The sequence below is a fragment of the Triplophysa rosa genome, linkage group LG20 (assembly GCF_024868665.1).
Source record: "Triplophysa rosa linkage group LG20, Trosa_1v2, whole genome shotgun sequence".
NCBI classification, from domain to species: Eukaryota; Metazoa; Chordata; class Actinopteri; order Cypriniformes; family Nemacheilidae; genus Triplophysa; species Triplophysa rosa.
This window is the reverse complement of record NC_079909.1, coordinates 18,586,132-18,611,997: the sequence shown is the minus strand read 5'-3', so window position 1 is coordinate 18,611,997 and position 25,866 is coordinate 18,586,132. Positions and strand designations below refer to the sequence as shown.

Below are 25,866 nucleotides of genomic sequence, written 5' to 3'. Positions count from 1 at the left end.
TTCTGTGTTTTCTGTTTTTTTTTAACGATACAATAGTAGCCTAATATTTTCGCCCACATGAAAAATACTTCAGTATAGCATTTACTCATATCACAGGCAGTTTCTACCAATCTAATATTAATCTTGAGTGCCTATACAGTAGTATTACATACGTCGTATCTTCAAAAAGTATTTAGTTTGATCAAGTTTATAAAAGAGAGATACAGCTGTACGATTATTTCCGGAAAAACACGAGCTGCTGGAGGTGGGACTAGTGGCGAGAGTGGGATGGAACTACAGCACGAGCACACAACACATCATCACATTAATCCCTTCGTGTTTTGTACATTATGCACGTACACGCCGATTGCCAACAAAACACAGACGTATGACTTAGTTTCACTTACCGCATGCAGTTCATGTCCGGCATCTTTTAGCACTGGGACCGCGCCATCTATTAGTTTCAAACGATCTCCAAATCCAGTGTTATATCCACCGTTATATCCGTCAAACAGACACACCTAAACCTCACTATCACAAGAGTAACGGGAGAATGGGAGAATGGCCAATAAAAGGAATACCGAATATATAAAAAACTTTCCGAAAAAAGTTGGAGTGCTGGGGGAGTGTATCAAGTATAGAAATACTACGTCATACGTCCAACTCGTTTTTTAACAAGCATGACCTAAGCATGAGAAGCCAGCACGTTTAACAGTGTAAAGAAGTCAGAATGCATGACTCAGCATGATACCCGATCTTTAACTATAGTAAGACACCTAGATACTACAGTGTTTTTGAACCTTAAGGAAAAAAAAATATGGCGTAATGCACAACTATGTTGATATGAAAAAGCATCTCTCCGGTGCATTTTCATTTTTTTCTTTAGTTTTTTTACACCTACTTACATTTTTTACTTTACTAGTAAATTTACTTTAATAAAGGAAATAATATACTATACTATCGTTTATTCATGTGGGTATGTCATAGTTGTTTTTAGTTTATTCATAATAGCTGGTCAGTGCTCTTTTCTGATTAAGTTCTATTTGCAAGATTCCGCGCCGTTCCGCGTTATATCAAATTCCATTTTAATGCCTGGATTCTGCGATTCCGTCCGCGTTTTCCGCATCGCGGAAATCATATGACCCTATGTATTCTATGTATTTCCTATTTTCCTGTTTTTACCTTGGTCTATACAAACTATTGTTTTTCGTGAAGATTTTTTACATTAATGCAAAATTTATCTATTTAATTTGAAAGTTACTCCAATCCAAGGGCTTGGCATAACTAGACAAGATATTTACATTTAGAAGCACAGAAAATATCTTCATGTTTAGTTGTTTTGGCCTTTTAATGCTTGTTTTGTTTTATCTTAAGTATTTTAAATAAGTTATATTGAATTGTCAAAAACGTACGCAAGCTATCACTGGGGCTGTGCCCTTTCAAAAAGTACACCTAAAGAGTGCACATTTCTACCTCAGGGGTACATGTTGATACCAAAGTGTGCAAGTTGGTAGTACAAATGGAAACATATTAGGACTTTTTTAAAGGGTACCGTCCCAGTGACAGCTTGGATATATTTATTGACCATTTTTTCTGTCAGTGTAGTGAGTCCTGGCCCCATGAATGAAAAACAGTGATTTATAGCGTTTTATAATTCAAAGGCATATCAAAAGCATGCTTCTATATGTTTAGTTATTGCTTTAGTTATACCTCTAAATGTTCATGTGTATAAGTATTGCAGTGAATGTGAATATTTGCTATCTAATGAATATTTAAAATACATTTCCATCCTTTGGACAATACATTTTTTACATCATAGAAACGTTTATCGTTAATGTCTTCAATTAGACATAAATAAACATTAAGTCGTCTATCTCTTTTACGTTACGTGCAGCAATATTCTGAATCACCAGAGAACGCCTTTCTTATGAATGCAGCTCCTACCTTAGATTCTGATAAACAAGCAAACTAAAAGAAAGGTTTGAGGAGAACGCGGCTTCTCACACACAGCGATGACAGTGACATTAATTTAGCCTTTTAATGTGCAAAAAGAACAGGGAAGCTTTGCATTTATAATCCCCATTCTGTAAACAGCCTTCATTAGCCAAATACCAGATAGCTGTCTGGCGAATGATCTATTGAAAGGCGCAGATGTGGCCGCTGATGCTGATGAAGGTCTGGAGCCGGTGAAGGAGCTGGAATATTACACAGAACAATAGAGCAATCACCGCTTTGATTGGTATTGATCTTGGAGCAGGAGGGACAACCGAAATTGAAACTGACCGCTTGAACCCCGATCCCATTTGAATCAGAAAAGGTGGTTAAACGGTACGCCAAATGATGTCATGCTTCTGGCTGGACGCGAGTTTCCTTTAATGCCTTTAGGACGGCACATTATTCTCCGTTATGAGAAAAAGTGAAGCATAGTCAGGCCGTTTCCCTGTGGGGGTAATAGATTTATCATCTACCGTTTCAATCTTTCGTCCTCATCTTTGGTTTTTTACGTCCGCTCTGTCACTATAGGTTTTTAATACGAGGATAATAATCTCACAGCCATCTCGTCAAAGTGCTTTATATAGGCGTAATTAGTTATGATGAAGCATCGCATGCGATCATACTTCAGTAAACATCACCTCAAAGCTTTTTCAGATGGTGCTGATGAAACACAAATCACAGAGATAGGTGGACTAAAAATGGAACAGTGTGTAAAGAAAAGGTATCCCATCATTGTGGCACAAAAGCAAGAGGACAGTATCGATTTGAGATCTGTTTTTGTCAGCCCTCTTTATCCCATCCTAAAACAAGCTTTGCTCTTTTCTCTAAAGTGACGCTTGCTCAAGCTGCCATGACAGATACTGTAAAACAGCCCTTCACCGGCAAGCCTTTAAAAGACGTCTGCTAAACCCCAGATTAGCACTGAGATTCACAGAGAAGAAGGACCGGCGCTGGAGGTCACGGGAGCCCTCTCTTCCTTCTCTTCTCGAGTCTCAAAGAGCTCCACTGAGGTCTGCCCACACCTTCTGCTTCAGAACGATCACGCCACAGACTCTCTCTGGACGGGGACCGACTCCGAGCTCCGTGACCTTGAGGCACTTCAGTAGATACTAAATCAATTTGACTGACATCGCACAACCCTTCAAGTCATTGCTAATTCAATAGAAATTTTATTGCGTGCAGGAAAAAGTCCCCCGCCCCGTGCACACGGTGGAGATGTGGCGTTTTATCTGCTGGTGGATTTATTAACTGCTGGTGGGCTGAGTTTGATATACCCAAAGGAGTCGAAGATTATTATGGTGGGGTTCAAACCCCTGTTACAAGTGACACAAAGGGTCAGAAAGGGATGCTTTGCTTCAATGAAAAAGAGATGAAGAGATTTCCGCATTCTTTTTGGCTGTGTGTAGTAGGTTATCAAAGGCCGCTGGTAAATTGGCCCGGCCATTCTCGGGACCTCAGCCACATGTGCCTAACAATGCCCTAAAAAAACGGTTGTACGATACTTTATTGAACCAATTAATTTTGTTTAAATTGTTTTAACACCATTGTATTAGGTTTTATGTTCAAACACAATTAATTGCATTGTGTTAAATGGACTTAAAACAGTTATGCTTTGGTTTAACTAAATGTTTACATTTTAAAATAACATGCTTCAATCAAGTAGATAAAAAAACATTTGATGCTTGTTCAATTTACTTAAATAAATCAAGTTAACGCAACAAAATGATTTTGAACCGCTTTACTTAATCCGTTTCAGTTGAGATACATAAATGACTTTAGTTGTATTAAAGTAGCAGTATAGAAACTAGGAACAGGATTTCCACTTCCCATCGTGCTTTGCACGGCGCTGAATAGGGAGAGTAAAAGTTGCAATAAAATGTTATTTTATCCATCTTTTATCAAAATGATGAAACGGCGATATTTGTTTATGTTTAATACTCTTTTATGTTTGTATTTTAAATAATTTCTGGTATGTTAATATTTTTGGGAGTTACCATTGTGGTAAAGTGTAGAGCATGTGCTTGGATTGAGGACCTGCTGACCAAATTTTAAGTAGCTTTAATAAAAAAAGCAACCACAGGTACTTGGCCCATGCCATGATTGCAACAAAACCAACTTCTGGGTAACAACAATAAGAGCTATATTTTGCTTAATCAAGCGTAGCGTTAGTTCTGGCAGGTCACGTGAGTTCAGCTTGCATCAGCTGATCACATCAGGTGCAGCTAATCAATGTTAACCAATAGTCATACAACACACACTAGACTGCGTCCTATTTAAGTTGCATTTCTTTGCTCCTTATCAGCTGCTTAATCGTGTTGCACCTAAAACCCACCTCCATCCCCATCTCCTCCTTATCTGCCTGTATCTTCGGATCTTTTCATTTAATCCTGTTACGCATCAGGAACTGTTCTGGTTCCCCAGGTGGGGGGAGGCTGCATGGACGGGCAGAGAGTTTGCCCAGAACAGTTTCATTCCACCAGACTAAATATATGCTATCATTAAATAATTGACGACAGTGGTCCCGACAGAATTTAGTTAGTGTTAAAAATAACAGCTATAGCAGAAAATATCTTACCTTAAACTAACTTGATTCAAATATGGACAGTGGATCCACATAATGTAAACATGTTATCTCTACTTAAATAACTTTTTTAGATACTTTTTTTAGTTACTCAATTCAGTTTAGTTCATCATACATTAAGTATTTGAGTAGAGATATCATATTTCTGTTATGTGGAACCACTGTCCATAATTGAATAAAGTTAGTCAAAGTATCATTTTTTGAGTGCTTCAACAAACTAACTGGTGTAAAGGCGATGCAATAAATTTGATGTCTCTAGGATGTGTGCATGCATGCATCCCAACATATTCAGTTCAGTTCAGTTCAATTCAATTTGATTTATATAGCGCTTTTCACAATGTGCATTGTTCCAAAGCAGCTTTACAGGAGCAAATAAGAAAAACTGAAAAACACAAAAAAGGTAAAAAAACAGCACAGTGCATGGTGTTTATAGAACAATCAAGATTATTCTAGTAAATCATATCTAATAAATGCAGTCTCCCGGTGGTTTATTTAGCATATTTTGCATTAAGTGAATGCTTTGCTGAAAAGATGTGTCTTTAATCTAGATTTAAATTGGGAGAGTGTGTCTGACCCTGGAATAGTATCGGGAAGGCTATTCCAGAGTTTAGGTGCTACGTATGAGAAAGCTCCGCCCCCTTTGGTGGATTTAGTTATTCTAGGTGTTGAGTTTTGAGATTTTAGAGAGCGTGATGGGTTGTAGTGTGGTAGAATAAAGCAATAAGCCCCAAGAAGCAGTGGGTTACAGTGCATTTTATAACAGCTAAGGGCGTTGTGGCACGACGCAAAGCGGAGTGCCTAAAACCCCGTAGCTGTTATAAAATGCACTGTAACCCACTGCTTCGCGGGGCTTATTGCTTTTATAAAACGGTTATTCCATATGCTTAGCAAGGTTTCATAAAATAAAGTAAATAAAATGATATTTAGGCTATGTGGTGCGGTCAGCCGTTATGTATTGAGGTATTTTATAACGGCTTAGAACTCCGCTCAGCCAATCAGAATCAAGGACCAGAACTGACCGTTTTATAAGCTCTGTTATGTAGGTAGGGGCTAAACCGTTTAAGGCTTTATAAGTGATTAAAAGAACTTTAAAGTCAATACGATACTTAATGGGTAACCAGTGAAGGGTTGATAACATTGGGGTTATGTGATGGTATTTTCTGGACCTGGTTAGAACTCTGGCAGCTGCATTCTGAACTAACTGTAGTTTGTTTATTGATGATGCAGGACGACCACTAAGCAGTGCATTACAGTAGTCAAGTCTTGAGGTCACAAATGCATGAATAAGATTCTCTGCGTCAGCCACACATAAAATATTTCGTAATTTGGCAACATTTCTAAGGTGGAAGAAAGCTGTTTTTGTGACATTTGAGATGTGATTTTTAAATGACAGGGGGTCGAGCCGAGCCGAGGTCTTTAACTGTATTTCTTGGAGTAACAGTGCAGCCTTCAATTTGCAGGTTATAATCCGAAATATTCTGCTCACGTGTCTTTGGTCCGATAAGTAATATTTCTGTTTTATTAGAATTTAATAGAAGGATATTACAAGTCATCCAATGTTTTATATCTTCGATGCACTCTGCCAATTTGTATAGCTGGAACGTATCATCTGGTCTTGATGAGATATATAGCCGAGTATCATCAGCATAACAGTGGAAGCTAATTCCATGTTTTCTAATAATGTTTCCAAGAGGCAGCATGTACTGTATATGGAAAATAGCAAGGGTCCTAAAACCGATCCCTGAGGCAGTCCATAATTTACTTGCAAATTGGCTTATTTTGTGTATTTTAGTGTAATCGTTTTGTGTTGTTTTTATATACGTGTTGTTCTTTAAGAGGAGAGACGTGTTGTAGTTGTGACTCACCGGCATCTGAATATTCACCTTTCATCCCATAAAACAATTTGCATATAGATAACTATACCACTGATTTTCATGCCATGCACAGGTCTCTGGAGAGACGAATGGAGAAGGCTTGTAGTATAAAAGTTGGAAAAACCAGCTCGGTGAAATAGCATGTCAACCCCCTGCGTTTCTCTTTATGCTCCTCTTCTTGATATCAAAGGTTTCTCCACTTCCACTTGAAAGTCAGAATGTAAAAGCAAAAGACCTCCCTCTTTGCCAGCTTGCCTTCAACAAGCATTTCCAAGCGCATACGAGTAATAAAGCAGTTGAGGGAGGATACTTGAAGAAAAGTTTATCGGAGCCGTTGATGAATTAACATGCAGTTCCATCCTTCTCCCTGTCCGCTTGGAACTACTGCGCAATGAGCCCTTATTTCTGTCACATTAATTTTGTTTTAAAAAAAAATGGATGAAAAAAAGCTTAAATTTCCCTAGACGTCCCTCTAATATCTGTACTGGGAGCAGTAAATGTTGCTTTTCCCAGCATTTTTCAGTCTTTATTATACAAAGTTTTATAATTAACTGACAGCTCATCTCACTAGAGGACATTACTTTTTTGTGTTTTGTTATATATTAGACATTTTTGCAAGGTAAAAAAATCAATTGATGAGTGGAATCTGCAGTGCGCTAGTTTGGACTAAAATCTAAAAGTTTCATTTGAGTTACGAATGGCTACGTTTTCTGGAACGTTTCTCATGAGACAAGCTGGGCTCCTTCGTGAGACATTTCTGTAAAATAACAGATGGGCCAAAATTCGATCCATTAGCACAGGCAAAAACAAAGTGACGTAATTCATCTCCATGACATTTACTCTGTATTGCCTTTGCAGATGCCCTCTACCTATTTGGTCTTATCTGTCGTGCGAGAATAGCCCAAATTTAGTTGACCTCCGTTTAAGTCAGCGTGAGCAAAGAAGAGCGGATGGTTTTTCAAAAACTGTGATTATATCAAGCTAGTTTAATGCATTTCCTACATAGCCTACACTCTCCAAAATGGGATCAAAGAGTCATGGCCAAAACTCCACCCTTGTGCAGACTCATGTCTACCATATGATGAGGTAGAGAGAATCCAATCTGTAAAAGTCACCCCTCCTTATTCAGACAGGCTCCAAATTTGCCATCTAAAGCATATTTCGTTCTCTCGGTCGTCGAAACGTTCTTATTTTGAAGAGTTTCTAAAGGGAGGCGTTGGACGTGTATGCCAAGCCACAAATGCAGACAAAAACGCTTACGGCAGGTGAATGCACGTTCAGTGGAATAAACAAATGCGAACAGAAAATGTCCATCAGAGCTGACAATTTAATGGAGAATAGAGACTTCCGTTAAAAAACTGACATTGGGCTGATGAAGTGTGGAAAGTTTCCGTGTCCGTTCCTGTCTTTCTATACTTTGCAGTGGTAAAAACCATCTGTTTCCGGAGCGCCCCGTGTGCATGCATGAGATGTACTGTATGTGTGCGGAGTCATTAAAGACGGGGATATGCGGTAATCCTCAGAGGGAACATACAAGAAGACTGACTTTCTTTCTGCCTGCTTGGGGAGAACAGAAATGCGGCCCAGCAGATTTGAAAGTACTAGATCCCATTTTGCGCAGTTAGCCTGTTTTGCCATTTAAATCCATCCACTCTATTAAAATGCATGAATAATGAATTAGCAAAGTGTGTGAGAAATGTCAGGACTGGCTGACACCTTTGCGGATGAGTGTTGTTTATTAATCCTTTGTTTATCGGTTTACCTCTTTGAGATTGTGCTGTGCTGTGCCGGTTTATAACATTTTGAAAAAGGGCAGTAATCTATATAAAGTTTAAGCTGATTTGTCATGTAAACAGTGTCGGGGAAAATAAAGCCTTTTTTAAGACAGTGCCTTGGGGGCTTTTCTGTCGCTAACATTGTTGTTGTTCTTATTGGGGTCGCTTAAAGTCACATTTGGGATCTGTACAAACATGCTGCTTATTGACATTGAGGGATCTCACAGTGGCTCTGTGGCACTCGGCAAAAGACGTGTTCGTCGCTTTCTTTAGTGTAGACGTCGCTTTGGCCTTTCTTAAGTTGGGCACATGTCTTGAGTTTCTGGAGAATTTTAAAGAGCTCTTTACACCGAGTTGATAAAGAGTTAAGTGATGATATACCTTTGTATCCCCAGCTTAGATGGGATTCTCTGATCCTCGACATTACTTTGAAGGGCTGGTTTGATGTGTGTTTCTGCTCTGTTTTTCAAAGGCAAGGAAGCAACGAAAATCCCCTCAGATCAAGAGTCGGACATCGGTTAGAAAAGGGCCACGTGCGGGCGCAGCGTCTCGGCGTTTGTGTTGAATGCTGATTGGTGTTCATGTGGAATGTGAATGCGTTTACAACTGCCAGTAGAGTTTGAAGTGTTTGAAACGGGAACGATTCATCTTAATACATACATAATTGATTATGTAGAGCGTATATGCCTGTGTGCAAACATCTGTAATTGTTAACTTGAAGGAGTAAATAGTTTGGTCTACACCAGCGTTTCTCAGACTGGGTTCTGTCTGAAGTAACCAGGAAGTCTGTACAGAGTGAAAAGAATGAAAACCTTATTCTTTGGTGAATCAGCGAGTCTTTATGCATTGAATATACAGTAGATTAAAGTATGAAAGCTTGCAAATCTTTAAGTGATCCAGCTTGTTAAATACCGTCGAGTCAAATTCATGTTTATGGTTTATGTACACTCGTAAAATTGCTGGGTTGTTGCAACCTGTGTTTGGGTCGAATATGGACGTTTTAAAGGTTAATTTAAACCAACAGTTGGCATTGTTCATATTTTATCTAAATACGAGCTGAAACAGCACTGCCATTTTATGCGTATGTGTGCCATTAAATAATTTTCTGTTGATAAAACACGTATGATGCTATACTTTGTGCTATGTATTATTAAGTGCATTGTTGCAACTGTGTTTTATTATGCTCTGGTAAACTTAATAAAGTTTTGTTTTGTGATATCATTTACATGTAAATTGCAAATGTTGGTTTCTAATTTTCACTGCTGTAATCTCTAGCATTAATGTGTTTAGTGTTTATAATTATGATTTAACATGTTTCAGAACATATTATTCATTTGCAAGCCTAGCATTTCTGAAGCATTTAAATGTATTTAAGGTAGTTATTTCCTTTTTAATTTGTAGCTACAAAACACATGCTGTCGCATTTAAAGACCTAATAAAGAGCAGAAGGGGGAGGAAGAGGTCCTTTACTGTATTATTGCCTGAATGCCTTACAAATATGTATGTAGTGTTGTTTTTGGCGGCCTGTTTTAATTTTAGTTTTAGTCTAGTCTTTGTGTCAAGCTGTCATTTTAGTTTTTATTCGTTTCAGTCACATTCATACTCTTTTTAGTCTAGTCAAGTTTCAGTCGACTAAAAGTCTGAGCATTTTAGTCTTATTTTAGTCAGAATTATCCATGACTATTTTCGTCTAGTTTTAGTCGACGAAAACTGATGACATTTTAGTCTAGTTTTAGTCAATGAAAATTGTATTTTAGTCTCTTTTTAGTAATGCAATTCTATGTAACCCAGTCAGTATAAGTACCTAGTAGTATAGACAAAACCAAAATTTTATTTTAGCCAAACCCATTTCAAACAAGGTTATCTTATTATATTATTGTTACCTTATAAACTCAGAATACATCCATTCCAGGCACGGAAGACGTCTGACTTGAATTTAAGGCCATCGGTAGGGGTGGGAATCTCTAGGCACGTCACGATGCGATTCGATTACGATTCAGAAGGCTGCGATGCGATGATAAAACAATTCTCGATCTTTTTCCTATACAAATTTTCTCTTTCTTGCTGTGTGACTATTAAAATCAAAGTATTTGTCAACCCAGACCGATTTGACTTCCAATATCCTTTATTAATAAAACAAATGGAAGTGATTTCGCAAGTCAACTGGAATTTGCCAGCATTGCAAAGAACCAACAGGAAAAGAGTGACTGTCCTCAGTGCCCTGTAGTAGCATACAGAATGCAGTAAATTAATGCAGACTTTTTTTGCACATAGCACTGGAGCTAGAGAGGTTTAAAGTTATTATAGTTCAATAAAGTATTTTTTGTCTGAGTGTTCAATTTAACGGGACTTTTATTTTGACGGGTCTTTGGGAAGACGCTTGACTTTTTGTGTTTGCCGATATCTTCACTCAAACGGTAAACGCTCGTAAAATAAACTCTCAGAGCAACTCTGGAGATGAAGTTCATGTGTTCATATCCTCATACAGTGCAGACGCAGATAAATCCTCGACCATCAGTCGTGTTGTATGTTAAACTGTGCACATAATTCACTCAGACACGCAGAACAGCCAGGTGACATTTAAATAACAGGATTCCGCTCCACATCTAGGTTAAAGCATCAGATGAAATAACGTTATAACATTTCGTCTCGTCTCGTTTTGGTCAACGAAAATGAAGAGACATTTTAGCATAGTTTTTATTTTGTAAACCACATTTAGTCTCGTTTTTATTCGTCAACAATATTGCATTATAAATTTAATTATAGTCATTGTCACATGACCGGCATTTACGTTGCGTCTCGTCTCGTTTTCGTCACGTGATAAAGGTTCGTTGACGACCATATTTCGTCATAATTTTCGTTGACCAAAGCAACACTATATGTATGTAAATGTTTTCATTAAATAATTTAAATATTCTTTAATATGATGCTTAAGTATTTAGAATTTTTTTTCTGGTTAGTTTACACAGTGGAACGTTGATTGTGATTGAATTACGTCAATGCTTTGCCAGCATTTGAGAAACTCTGTGACAGTGTGTTACTCTCTGTTTTACTCTATTCCAATCTCACTTCACCACCTACATTCTCACACGTGCACGAGTATGAGTGGCGTTTGCATTGCCTTTCTTCTCTTTCATTTTCTTTGTTGTGAAGCCTTTTCCCCCCTCATTGGCTACTCTTGGGAGACAGTCATGATAGGGAGAAAGTCAAACGCTTAAGGCAGCGCTTGGCAGACGGCGACTGACTCTGTGATTAAAATTTGCCTGTAAAGCCACAGTCGCCGGAGTCAGCATAATTTAAAAGCCCCTTACTTTGATGCAGAACAATGAGACTGAACAGCAGTCTTAAGAATCACTCGCTTGTTCTGCAAAGCTTTCACTGAGAGACGGACAGAAATAAAGAATAGGTAAGGGTATCAAAACAGCCTTAATTACCCCGTAAATACGTTTCTCAGTGTCTTGTTCTTTTATTATTCATCCTGGTTGAGTTTCTTCGAATGAAAGAGAGAAAATTTTCTCAAGAGCACCTGCTCATTTATCATGAATTATTGTCTGGTCATGCACGTGTGTTTAGCTGACGCATAAAGCAAATGATCTACCAACTTATAATGTGAGGGGTACTAGTAGTGGGTCATTAGATTCTAATGTGACTGTTGCCATGAGCGAGAGACTTGGAGGAAAGAAAAATGACATGAAATCTCTTTAACGTCTCAGGCATTTCTCATGAGATCCTCAGATGTTTCTCATAAAAATGGACCCCCGCTGTAAAAAACAAAAATTTCAACTTGAAATTCAACTTAAGCTTTAGTTCAAAAGTTGAATCAGATTGGCTTTATAAGTCTTTTGAACTTAAATTATATTAAATTTAATAATATTAACATTTTATAAGTTATGTGAAATACACTGGGAAAAAAACTACTAGTAGGATTTACTTAATTTACTTTTGTTTAATTTGCTTAATTTGTTGCATACTGGTTTTTGGTAAATTTTATTAAATTTTCTGGGGCTATGTTTTGCACATAGTTTCTTAAATAAATTTACTTGTTTTTTTGTGTAATTTGCTTAATTTGTTTGCACACAGTTTTCTAGTAAATTTAATACAATTTTCTGTGGCATTTTTTTGCTAGGGATGGGCATTTTTTATCATATTTCATTTCGAGCACTGGACAGGTTTGAAAAATGAGTATTCGATTAATTGGGGGTGGGGCATTAGAGGGGGCGGGACGTGTCCCTCATGGTGACAATGAAAAGATTTTAATTACAAGACTGATAAGAAAATTTATGTTGACAAAATTATGACAAGACTGAGTAAATAATTAAATTAACACTGTTAGATTATCAAAAATTCACTATTAATGATTTTGAAAATACAGTAAACATTTAAAAGAAATATCAGCGTGAGGTGAAGCATCATCTCTGCCCTGTCACATTTCTGTCTGTCAATAAGCGCGTTTACATGCACAAAATAAACGGATATCTATCAAAAATCTGCTTAAAAAGAAACCTGTTTTTACGTGCAACAATCATTTTGACGTTTCTACATCAACTGCATGATTCGAGAGCAGACTTTTATGCGTTATTTTACTATTACTTCTGTTTGGGACTTTTACTATTGCGCTGTCAGACATGCGCACATAAACAAAACTGAGAGAAAACCGGTAAAGGCGTTTACATGCAGCGTGAAATCAGAGTAATGGGCAAAAAACTTACACCCGTTTATGAGCTTTCCCCGACAAAATAAAAACGTTTTACGTGTTTACATGACCTTACTTATTAAGCATAACCAGAGTAAGACTGTACATGTGAACGCACTCACTGTCTGACGGTAAAGTCTCTTATGCTCGTCTGACTTGTCTGTCTGATAGTAGTGGTCTCACCTGACAGTTTGAGTCCAAATATACAAATATACTGATATACAACAAACGCCTTGTTCGGTTTCTTTTTGCTTTTGTCACGTTGCATCGCGCCTCTCGCGTGCGGTGCAGACAGAGTGTAAGACGATAACCAATCAAACTTGAAGTAGATTTGTATGTTTTGTATGCAGCTTGGCGCTGCACATTTTTGCACTTGACTGTATTTTCGTCAAGTTTATCAAAGTGAAACCAGGCATCGCTGTTTGCTTTCAATATGCCCTTCTGTGCTCCTGACTTGACTCTGGACCGCAATCTCGCAACGCGACCAATCAAATCTCTGGGTACCACCCGAAATGCCAGCACAACCATTTAGAAAAAAATTTATATATTTAATTTAAAAAATGTATTTATAGACCCAAACAATCACCGTTTTCACCATCTATCGTCGCTTTCGCGTCCGAGTACTCGAGCCCATCCCTATTTTTTGCACACAGTTTTTTTAAGCAAATTTAATTGTGATAATTTGCTTAATTTTTTTGCAGACTGTGGAAAAACTGGCCACAATTTTTTTATTGTGCAACTCATATTATATTAAACTGACTTAAAAGAATAAGTTCAAAATACTTATAAAGTCAATTTGATTTAACTTAAATCTTCGGTTCAAAAGCTTCCTTAAATTTTTGAATAGAAATATGTTTCATTATTTACAACGTAGGTGTGCATTTGTCTCCCTAAGAGCTTCACAGAATGTGTTCAGATTATCTAATATACTTGCCACAAAATGTATGCCAATGATCGCATTTGTTTCTGTTTTATTTCTCACAAGCAGAGCTGTACAGTGCGACATATATGTTTTTATACATCCAATCAAATCGCAGAGAAAGTTGAAATCCACGCCCAATATTTTTCTCATTAGAGATTCCATTTCACTCGGAAATGCGTCAAAATACGGAAGTAAAAACGCTCGCAATTTCCGGTTCACGGGGACTTTAATGTCATTTGTTAGTTACCTGCCTATTCGTGTGATAAACTGCACTTGTGTTTTTTTTAAAGATGACAAAAGACGTTTTATACTAGTGCTACAACTGTTTGGACTGTGCTATTAAATGTTAAACCTCTGTAGCACCAGTGCTATGGGCAATAATAGTTAACGTACAGCCCTGATAAGGTATTTAAAACTTGAAACACAACTGAGAAGTCCATTAAGCTTTGAGCTATAAAAGAGGTACATAATTGTTCTCTGGCATGACACAAGTTAACAGACTAAATACGTTTATATGATCAGCATATTTGCCACGAGTTGTGATCGAAGATTGAAAGAGAACTGTGTTTGCAGTTCCTCTGTCTTGATGGACTCTGGCATTTCCTTCAGGGATTTGAATTATTTATTTGGCTTTAAGTTCATTCACAGGTAAAGCACAAACAATATGCATTAGATTCCATTGTAAGACTATGAAGACAGAAGTGATCTAACCCCTTCTACGGGTCTTTCTCCCTCTGGCTATCTGTTTGTCCTTAAAGCCGGAGTGGGAGGGGTTGCTAAGCAGTGTCTCTATGGACACACCATCGTCATCCTGCTCAGATCTGCCAGGAAGAACTTCTGTCTCTCGTCTTTCACCGAAGACACGCTCCCACACATCTCACTTGCTCTTACATTCTCTTATTCTTTTTGTTTCTTTCAGTCACTCTTGCTTTTTTAAATCCATAAGCAGGCTCGGCACGCAATGTGGAACTACCTTCTCCCACAGGGCTAAACATTGAGTTCCTTAAGAAGCCTGAGCCCTTGATGCAAATGGTTATCAATAACCTTGAAATGCTTTTGCTCCGTCGCCCAATTTTGTTGTTATGTATTTGAGCAGGCACTCTGGCATGATAAGAGAGAGAGAGAATGAGAACGAGAGCGTTTAAAAAAAAAACCCCAATGAAAACAAAATCACAACATTTCTGGATGAAAGCGTTTCGCACGCCTTGTCCTCCAAATATGTTCTTTTTCATTTCACTGTAACATCTTAAGATTTTTTTCGGCTTTTTTTTATTTTGTTCATTGCATTTTGAGTGCTCCCTCTTTGAGGTCTCGTGCTTGTTTTATAGCTTTACTTTTTGGATAAACATGTCAAAGCTGACGTAACGCTGGGCATTTTTCTTAAAGGAGTCCCTTGAGCAACAGTGACATTGAATTAAAACAACATTGTAATTTACAAAGAAATGATTCGATCTTTAAGTAGAGAGCTTTCGTTTAGCTGGCGCTAGCAACGACATGTTCACGGGTTGATTCTTGGCGAATGAACATAAAACACATTTTCGATAAATAGGTCTGCATATACTGTATCAATTATGAAAAAAAAAAACATTTGTTGTAATGATTTATTTTCCCTGAAAAATGAGCAACATATGTTGTTTTATATGAATTGATTTATCAAACCACAAACAAAACATTATCATTATGTATTTTGCATTAAGCAAGTTTTTGCATATCACTTTTTTCTTCATTATGGTGTGGCCGTAATTTTAATCTTAATTAAACATTAACATTTGGATGTTTCATTTATCCTGATCACAGACCATCCTAAGTGTAACCTTTTAATGTTGTTCACAGATGAACATGGACATTTGAAGATCTACTTGCCTAAGAAGCTTCTGGAATGCCTTCCCAAATGCTCCTCCCTGCCCAAGGAGAGACATCGCTGGAACACCAACGAGGTAAGAAACCTATTTTTTTCCAGGACCTTATTTCAATGTGACGACCAGTTTGGCTTCATGGGATATTTCTGTTTTCCTTACAGCCACGTTATTTTTTTATTTGCAGACACCAATGAATCCTTGATTTGTTTGTTTCACAGCAAACTTTCACTTCTTTTTACTATGCAGAGAAGCAAGTTCTTGTGAATTAGATTTAGCTAACCAGCCAAAGTGGGATCGACCCACCGAACTCAAAAAACGCTTCTTTACTTTTCTGCTGTCGATAATTAACATTAACCAGAGAGATTAATCAGTAAGAGCCCAGTGGCTTTTTGACTGATTACATTACATTTATTCTGGATTAACCAGCGTGGTATTTAACTGACAAACACGGTACAACAAAGCACGCCATGTGAAATAAAGACGCATTCCCTCAAGTGTTTTGAAATAGGAAATTTAATTACTGGGTACACAGTAACATTTAATTTACATTCAACAGAAAGGAAGCAAATGTAAACAAAGAAATGTCAACAACCTTCTAAACGTTCATCTGCAGTTTTTGTGCGTGTACCAATGTGTAAACTTGATTTTCAAGAGTAATATATTTTTGCATTACAGTTATGGCGCTTTTGCTTAAAGGAAACAAACTCTATTACCAGATTTTAGCTTTACAGAACAACAATTCATTATCTCCATAGGTCCACATTGAACAGGATAACAAAATCTGACAATAGTTTTGAAAAGCAAAGGTTTGAAAATGATTGTTTACATTTGCTTTTCTAGTTTAATATAGTTTATTCTGGGTAGCCTACAATTACGTTTCTAATTTCCAAACACTCAAGACAATGCATATTAAGTTTTTTTTTTGGTGACATTCATTACAATTAAGTACATTTCCCCCGATTCTTATTACTGTCATAAGATTTTTTACAATTGTGCTTATACATGTATAATAGGATCTGACCATAGTGGTAGTATATATAGTAAAAAAACAGCAAATAGCAAATATATTTCTATGGTATTTTTGAGAATGTGGGGTTATATGTGCTTAATTGTAAAGAAAATAATAGCTTATTGAAAAAATAACATAATGGTATGAAAGTTATGCTTCGTGTTCTATTGAAGTCAGATTTCACCCAGGAATATTTTTGACAGGTTTTGTGAGAGAGATTCGCCAAAATCCTGGTTTTTGTTTCTCAAAGTTTCAAGTCTTTAACATACAAATGAGACATGATATACCTTTTAATGCACTGTGTTTTTCACACTAAAGCTTTCTCTTCAGGTTTCCAGTGTTTTGTTTATTTTAGGCTCTCCCTAAAAATTCTTTAGATAGCATGATGAAGATGCTACATGAAGCGAAGGATTCTGGGAAACAAAACACAACATATCCTGTGATGACATGGCATGGCCTCTTACAATATTTTAATTTCCATTTCAATACTGCCATAACTTATAAGAATGAAAAGCCCCGATGTCTTGTCATCTTGCATGTAGAAGTTTATTTACAGTATACGTAGTTGAAAGGATGGGGAATGCAAGTCTATTTCCTTTCTGCAGTGCTTGGCTTTGTGTTGCAGATGAAGAAATTGTGGTGCCGAGAGGTTGATATTTCTCTCTCCCTTCTTCATTCGAGAGCGAGTCCTTCGTGTTGGGAAGCCAACATTGTTGCTGTCCCTCTGTGCTTTCTGTCAAAGCCTCCGCGCTCCCTTTCTCTCAACTTCCAAAGCGTCAAAGTTTCCTGACGGTTTTTAAAGATCATTTCACCTTCCTCAACTCTGGTTTATAGTTCTTATTTTAGAATTGTGCCAATGCAAAATGGGAAGACAGCCTGACCCCACGCTGATGCAAACGTAGCCACCTTAAAGAAAAGTCATGAGAAGTTCGCTTCCATAACTTGAGCGATGGGTTTGTGTTTCGTATCAAGACACCATTCAACAAAACACTTCATTTTAAAGGTGAAGTGTGGTTATTTCCCGCATGTCCCACCTTAATGCGCAAAGGTGCTTCACGATTCATAGAAGAACCATTTTTGGCTAAATGGTTAAAAAACACCCGACACTCAAAATGCAGGTTGAAACAAAAGCTATTTTTGAAATAGAATCAAAAATGAGCTGAAATGAAGGCCAGAGCATGTGTGTAAACCGCTAGGTCACGTTTGTGACACTTCCAATGTTTTCATATCATTAAATTCACCCATAAAATGACATAATTTACTCAACCGAATAACAGCAGTGCCCATTGACCTGCATTGGCTTTGTGTCCATACAATAGAAGTGAATCGGTGCCGCCATTCTTCAAATGATATTCTTTTGTGTTCTGCAGAAGAAAGAAAGTCATACAGGTTTAAAATGACAAGAGGGTGAGTAAATGGTAGCAGAATTTTCATTTTCGGGTGAACTGTCCCTTTAAAGCCAACGTGAAAACACAGTCAACCTTTTTACCTTTTCGATACACATTTCTAAACCTATTCAACGTTGCACATTTAAAATAATCTATAAAACTGAATAATTAGCTCTGTCTCGTTTTAGGTCTCATAGTCTTTTTTCCCCCAACCCATTCTCTCCCCCATGTGCCATCGAATGGCTGTTTCCTGTTGACTTTAACCTTCAAACTTATGGTGAAGAAGATCCAGCCTTTCTCAGCTGTGATTCCGTATTCTTTTTCACCAAGCTTTGAGCTGCTGTTTGTATTGAGCATGCATTCAGGAAAGGCTTGGGGAACTACCCAAAACGTTAACCAAATCTGACACGGTCGTGACTGTCACGACTCGCTCCCAATTTTGCATCCTCACAGGAATAGCAACTCGATACAGTCACTAGCGCTCCCGCTATCATTGTCAGTGTTTCCGTTCAGGATAAACATCTCTGACCGTTAAAATGAATACGGCCCAGAAAGAACACAGATGAGAGATAAAGCGAGGGAGGCAAACCAAACCGATCGGCCGAGGAGCCGAGAACGACAGATGATGTAGATATGCAGAGAAAGCTGGAAGCGTTGTAGCTCACCCTGCAGATGGAGACATTGGCTGGTCTCCACCGTGGCCGTTGTTAAAGCAGAGCTAGTTTTGTAGGCTGTTAGGAGCAGAAACTCTCCTGGGTGACACGGACGGCTCTTAATGAGAACGAGATCCTAAACAGCACCGCCGTCGTCCTGCTTCAGCTCTGGTGTCAGGCTGAATGCCATGCTCACAGTGACCAGCGGTGAGGTATAATGAGACCTCTAGCAAGGCCTGACGAGACACCAGGTCATGCAAACAAGCACAGCTCATGTCCAAGCCTGTGTTTTTCGACACACATTGGATATATCAGGCACACAAGGTATAATTTCTCAGATTGGAAGAAGGTGAAGGAGTGGAGGAGCGGAGTCTATCTTTTTTATATCAATGCAGCGTTTGCTTGCTCCCGTCAGTCTACGTGAGATTGGTCTTCCTTTTTCTTACAGGAAATGACCCTTGTGAAGGTAATGACATGGCCGTGTGTTCACTTGAAAAACTCTCGCACCGGATGACCACATTAAAGAACGAAAGTGACAGAAAGGCGGCGAAAAAAACATCAAAACCATAATGGTGCCGTAATGAACGCGAGGAGGGTGAACGCTGGGGGATGGCGAAAAAGTCAATTCCTGTCTTTATCTCTTTTTCTCTCGCTCTGTCTCTCACCGTCGGTTGCTTTACACCCCCTGCTGTTAATTTTAAATACCTAGAGAAGTGTGTGTGTGTGTGTGTTTGATAGCTCTCCTATACTTTACTGCACACCGCTGGGACTCAGGGAGTCTTGAAAGAGAAACATTATTATAACCGCTGAACAAAAGAATATTACGTCGAGAAACCATCGGAGCAAAATTTCGAAACAATTGTCGTGGTGGAAAGCGAAGTCGGAACGCTCTCGAACAGGTCCGGGTGTGATCTCGTTTTGATTTGGTGGAGAAATGGCGATTTGGATGCGAGACATGGTTTTAATGCTGAATAGACATTGTTCTCAGGCGAACGCCTCCACAGTGTGGCACAGCACATGTTCGACTGTCCTTGCTCTTAAAAAGCCCAAAGTTCATCCGCCGCACCGAGCTGAATTTAAGCGAAGACGCACTGTTGCATTCTGATGTGCGCTCCGCTAAATGATTTTGTCTAAAAGCAATTTAGAAGGATTCTCATGGCTAAATATGCAGCTAATATAGCGTGGGTATTACTTATTGACGAAGTGTCCTTCAGCCTGGACGATCTTTTTCCCGTCAAGCTTGCCTATCGCAATTGCTCCGAAGAAAAAAGATCGAATAAGAGACGTGACCGGCGTAGAGGAGTGAATGTTTGTGCTATCGGCCTCAAGCTTGTTTGGGTTTCAGACGCTCGTGCATGGAGTTGTCATTGTTTGACCTATCTAAGCTTCACGTTTAAGAAGAGGCTGTGTATTCATTTCCCGCCTTCGGGGAAACAGTTCTCCAGGATGAAGGAAAATGTGTGTGCTGAATGTAAGGCCATCTCTTAGCAAACAGCCAGGATGCATAGAGAGCTTACGTGCGGATCTCATAAGCTGAAGATTGAATTGTATTACCTTGACTCAATGACAAAAAAACCCATGTTTTATAGGCTTTGCAAATGCATGAGCCTGTGGGTGTGCTTTTTATAATAAAGATCTCTGGGGCCATCACCCGGACCACCATACAGGGCTCTGATATCGCCAAAGATGGAAACGCTCCTCCCCAGAAGCAGGGATAAAAACCGTGCCAAGATTGAGAGTGTTTGCGGCTCGCTTAAACGTCTTGAGTAGCCTTGGCCGTTAGCAGTAGCAAATGTCCCTTTACATGTTTATAGTTACAGAGAGATGCTGTGTCTGCGGCATTCCACAATAATCTGCCCCCCAAAGTGTGCATCTGAAAGTTTTAAGTGTCAGGAAATGTGCTGTTGCATGCGAGTCCTTGCCCTGTTCAGTTCCCCTGTCAGATGTTGGCACGCTTCTTTTATTTGAAATCTCTCAATCCAATACTCCATTCTCTCTCTCCTTCTTTTTTTTTGCTCTTGAAATCTAGATATTGGCACCGTTGATGAAGTATTACCCTTGCGATTAGTGCCAGGAAAGTGGTTACCCTGCCTTAATCTTAGCTGGCACTGCCCCTCTCCTCTGGGTCCTTTTCTTTAAGGGTCTGTCTGACTTTCTTCTCACATAATCAAAGGAAACAGATGCTGCTAGTCAACTCATACCCTGCAGGGAATGCTGGGAAATTTAGCCAGTGTTTGTATAAACAGACCTTTGGCTTCTGTGGAGTGGAAGGGTCTCCTGTCACCTAAGCCGGCCTTGTTGCTTCTATTTCCATTACATCAAATAATGTAGTTTTAGCAAGTGGTACATCTGTTGCGTTTTGACCTTTTTTGTAGTTGTTTAGCGAGGGAAAATACTAACTGAGGGTAACTTTTGGATTGATTCATTGTTTTCAAGGACAGATCAGGCGAATCATTTTTGTGATGGGAGACATTTTTTTGCTGGAACTAGAGAATCATGATAAATTATCAAAAGCATATTGTTTGAAGCCTACTAGTCACGACTGGCGTGGTGGAAGTACCCAAATGCAGGCAACAGCGGTGACGAAGGGGTTAAACACGGATATTTATTAATAACAAATAAACACAAAACAAAGACCCACAATGGGGTAACGAAGACCGAACTAAATATAAAAACAGAAACAAAAGTACTTCCCACGAGGGGGCAAAAACAGCAGGACCAAAATAACAAGAACTAACATGACCAAACGTCAAAACATCAAAACACAAGGCTGGACTTGAAGAGACAAGGAGCACACGAACGAGGTACACATACATACACATACAATGACCGACACAGGACAATGAAACATGAGGGTATTATATAGGGAGGACAAACGAGGGATAATGACACAGGGCAGGTGAGGGTAATGAAACACGGATGGGAAGCAATACGTGAAACGAGAGGGGCGGGGCTAATGACGAGACAGTGGAGAGAACGCACATTATTGTCAAAAGGACATTTTTTATTTTTCTATAAATACACTTGTTTCCTGTTGGACAAACAGAGGTTTTGAAATGGTTGTACTGTACAGTACGTTGTCTTGTCATGTATCCAATGTTATGAGGTGGCGGATCATCCCTGTTAATAGTCGCCACATCATTGCGCTTTTGCATAAAGTTATACTCGTCTCAACTTTGTTGTGTGATGGTCTCCGTGGCTGTCACTGAGAAGAAGTAAATTCCATCGGTGTTGGTGCTGAGGCTCGCTGTCCCCCATCGTGTTTTTGTTTCCATTTGTTTTCCACTGCATAAATTTGAATGATGTTATGACACATCTGCACAAACAGACTTCTAAGACTTCTACTTCTAACCCAGTCCAAACCTTACTGTGACATACGGTGGCTCTGTTGGCATAATCAGGCTTGTTTAAAGAATCCACCGGATCCCCTCTGGAGCGGGTTTAGCCATGTTCCACTATCCTGGGGATTACAGGTTCCTTGAAAGGATTAGCACAATGCTGATGAGTTTGATTTCATTCTTCAAGCCAGAAAAGCCAGTCCTCTTGATGTTTATGAGATTCATTTTAATACATATCCTCTTGTGGAAACAAATTATGCAGACCTTTTTACCATCGGTACAGGGAGAAGCTTGTGTTCTCTCTCTCTCTCTCTCTCTCTCTCCCTCGCTCTCTCTCCGTCTCGTCTTGAGAATATTTCACTGAAGAGCAAAGCTCCTGATTAGCAGAAATGAAGAGGCAAAAAACAACAACATTTATTCCCTCTTTGCTTCTGGGAAGGGGAACACGTCGCCCCTATCGTGGTAATTAAAGATGACTCCGTTCAGGCAAATGTTTGAGGAGATGGAGACTGAGCTGCTGAGGAGATGATGGGGCGAGATGAAAGGTCACGCCGCTTTGTTTTTGCAAACGGGAGGCTTTGGGCTGTAAGGGGCTGATTTGTGAAGGTGGCTCTGGAGTCATGATCAGAATAATAATTTGTGGAGAGGCCGCTGTCAGTCCACGGTGAAGGTGGGTTTCTAGGTCCATTGAAGGAATGCAGAAAGATCGAAGTTGAACACTGCAGTGTGATGCAAAAAAGAGAGAGGCATCTATACGTTTTGTGCATTTGACTTTAACCCAAGGGAAGTTCAAATGCACTGTTTATACCTGGTCCTTTGGCGCACAATTCATTGCTGCACAAAATTATTTCATTATAATATTGAATCTGAAAATGGCGGATTACTTTTTGTGCAAAGTCCTCATTGTTTTTAGCCCTCCAACCATCTGCATATTTTCTGGTACAGTATGCCCAATGTTCACAATCCAACCAATTCTTGGTGGATCAAATCTCATCCGTGTCCTTTTTGTCCTTTTCTAAATATGCCTTTTTTGTTAAATCTATATTCTATATTAATTGTAATGTTTGTTTTCCTCCTTTTATTCCTTATGACTTTTAACCTGTCATTTACTTTGGGGATTATGCGATCCAACAAAATATCACGGCAGCTCATCACCAACTTGCAAGGTGGCTAATTCTTGTGAATCTTCTTCTCATTTTAGTACGATTTTCTTTCGTGCCAGTGATAATTACATTTTTTTTAATAACTGTACGTTTTTGTGTGAACGAATTCATACGAATTAGCCACAATGTAAAACGGTTATGAATTCCCATGAGATGAGGTCATGTGATCGGTTATTACATAACCATTGTGATAATCTGATCTCTCTATTCACCAGATTCAAAGTATGACTTGCCCCGAGATCCTTTCAAGGAACCGGTGCTGTATGCCACCTTACATTCTTCTCCCCGTGTCTCCCACCTCTGATTCACTCCATCACCCCTCCCTTTTTTCCGTGCCTCGTGTGCACCGAGGTGTAAAATTATTCAGGGATAGAGGGATAGATTTCTCCCCCTAGAATTGAACCACCGGGTAAGGCTTTTGTGCTGCCATCGTAATTGACTGTCGCTTTATTTACGGAGTGCATTTGGGTGTACGCGAGTGCGTTACCGTATAGTGCTTTGCTGTTAATTTTCTTTTTCCATACATCCAGTTTGCTACATGACCGGTCTCTCTCCGTATCGACGGCACATGCAATCACGGAAATGGCTCGTTCTTAAAGCACGCCTGCCGGACCTTCAAGTTATTTAATTACATGAAACCCATTCCTCTTCTCCTTACGAAACGTTCCCAAATGCACAGGAATAGGGCGTGTTTCCCCATCACACTTTCCAGGCCGTAGTGATTGGCACTAGCCGGATGCAATTCATTATTCCCCCCGTCACTCTTCCCAGTAGCCTCTTGGACGATGCACAAACACTGTTGTTGCCCTTTGGAGGGATTTAACAGCAAATCTCGAGACCGCTGTTCTCTTGGAAAGGGGCCTTTCCCCCTCCGGTTGTTGACAAATGGCTGTGGACTGGCGTGGTGTCAAGTTGTTAAAATGTACGGCCGTGTGGAGTCAGAGAAGTTAATAGTTTTTCATACTTCTCAATTTTCCACCCTCGATTGCGTTGGCCCGCTCGCCGCTCCTCATGGATGTTTACGAAGACGGCTGATGCACTGGAATGGGTTTGAGCGTTATGCAAGCAGAAGGCTCAGGTAATGCTTCGACGTCGGCCACATGCGGCCCGAGCGTTGGACATATGATACATTCACACTCTGCTACCTCCGTAGATTGAGTGAGAGCATCCGCTCCGTCATGTGCCGTGATACACTACAGCTGCTGGGGGGAAAGCTGTCAAATCTCATTATGCTGAATACTGCCAGTCAACAAGCATCGCCCATCTTCCCCGATGAAGACTTTACTATTCGCGTGCTTCTCGACGCACTGTATTGATGGATCGCAGTTTAACGCTGGGGAGGAAACACAAACTTAATGCTTTGAGTGCATGAGAGGGAGAAGGGTCATTTACCGGGGTTCCTGTAAACCGCAATGGAGAGCTTATAAGGAATAAGGGAATGATGTATTGTTTTTTCCTAACAGAGCTCTCATCCACTTTTCCTCTGATACCCCTCGGGTGTTTGTAGAGAGGTTGGTCATGATTTTTACAGGTGGGAGAGACAATTGCAAATGAAAGTTTTGTTTGATGGACTTAGTTGATATCGGCAGGTAATGCTCTTTGGTCTATGGCCCTTTAATGTGATAATACTGCTTTTAATTGTTACCGTACGTCTAGAGTTCCTTTAGCTCAGCGTTGGTAGAGCATTGGGTTAGCAGCACAAAGGTCATCGCTTCAGTCCCCAGGGAGGATGCATACTCCAGGTGGGAGATGAATGCACGGTGGGTCGCTTTGGATAAATGCGTCTGCCAAATGCGTAAATGTAAACGTAGAGGAAAGGAAAGTTTCTTGTTATAGCATGTTTTCTTACACAATGGTAGTAGAGATTAGTAGTCATATGTTGACTTTAAGGCAGAGTAGATCATTTGGAAAATGCTAACGTTTGCCTGCTAGCAGTTCTAGCAACTGACATTTCTGACACATCATTGACTACCAGAGCATGTGAGCGGAGCAGAGCGGGGAGCGAGCGGAGAGCGGAGCGTGCAAAATATAGTCGGAGCGGGTTTTTATCCAAAGGCCGGATTGCTCTGTCTCGCTCCGATACTGCTCACACCACGAGTTTGAGTTTGCATCGATAATTTATGTTCAACACATGGATGTTTAGTTTAGCGTTTTAGTTTGTTTGAAGCCTCAGACTGACATCACTCCAACTTTTAATTTATGTTCAAAACTTGGATGTTTTCTGTTGTGTCTGTTTGAAATAAATATATGTTCTATTTTGACTGATGCTGCTGTTGCTGTGAGTTCTTTATAGGATATAGGCTGCGTGGCGGACGCGTCGCAGAGCGCGTTTGCTGCATGTTGATTTTCCTTCCCGCGCCTATGTTAACAGATTAGAGCAGCCACTGACATTGGAAGCGGCGTCCGTCAAAAATAGACTAGGCACCTATATTTAGCGAAGCGGCACTGGGACGCTTTTGAAACGTGCCGCGGGGCGTCTGGTATAAACACAAGCATAGACTAGAATGACCGCGATCCGTTCCGGTAGCCGCAGATGCGTGCGGTGTAAACTTCATAAGACTTCGGTTGAAAACGGCAGGTGTTAAGCATGCAGAGGAATTTTAAATTTGAGCGAGCGTGGAGCGATTTCACCGGAGC

General features: G+C 39.6%; 1 protein-coding gene across 12 annotated transcripts in view; it reads left to right on the top strand.

Annotated features, from left to right (window-relative positions):
- camta1b (calmodulin binding transcription activator 1b) overlaps positions 1–25,866 on the top strand; it is a 267,076-nt gene that overhangs the window by 6,072 nt on the left and 235,138 nt on the right. For all 12 annotated transcript variants that reach the window (XM_057361347.1, XM_057361352.1, XM_057361351.1 and 9 more), the window contains one exon: positions 15,653–15,756. In XM_057361347.1, coding sequence (XP_057217330.1) covers positions 15,653–15,756 — 104 coding nt within the window. The remainder of the gene's footprint in view (positions 1–15,652; positions 15,757–25,866) is intronic.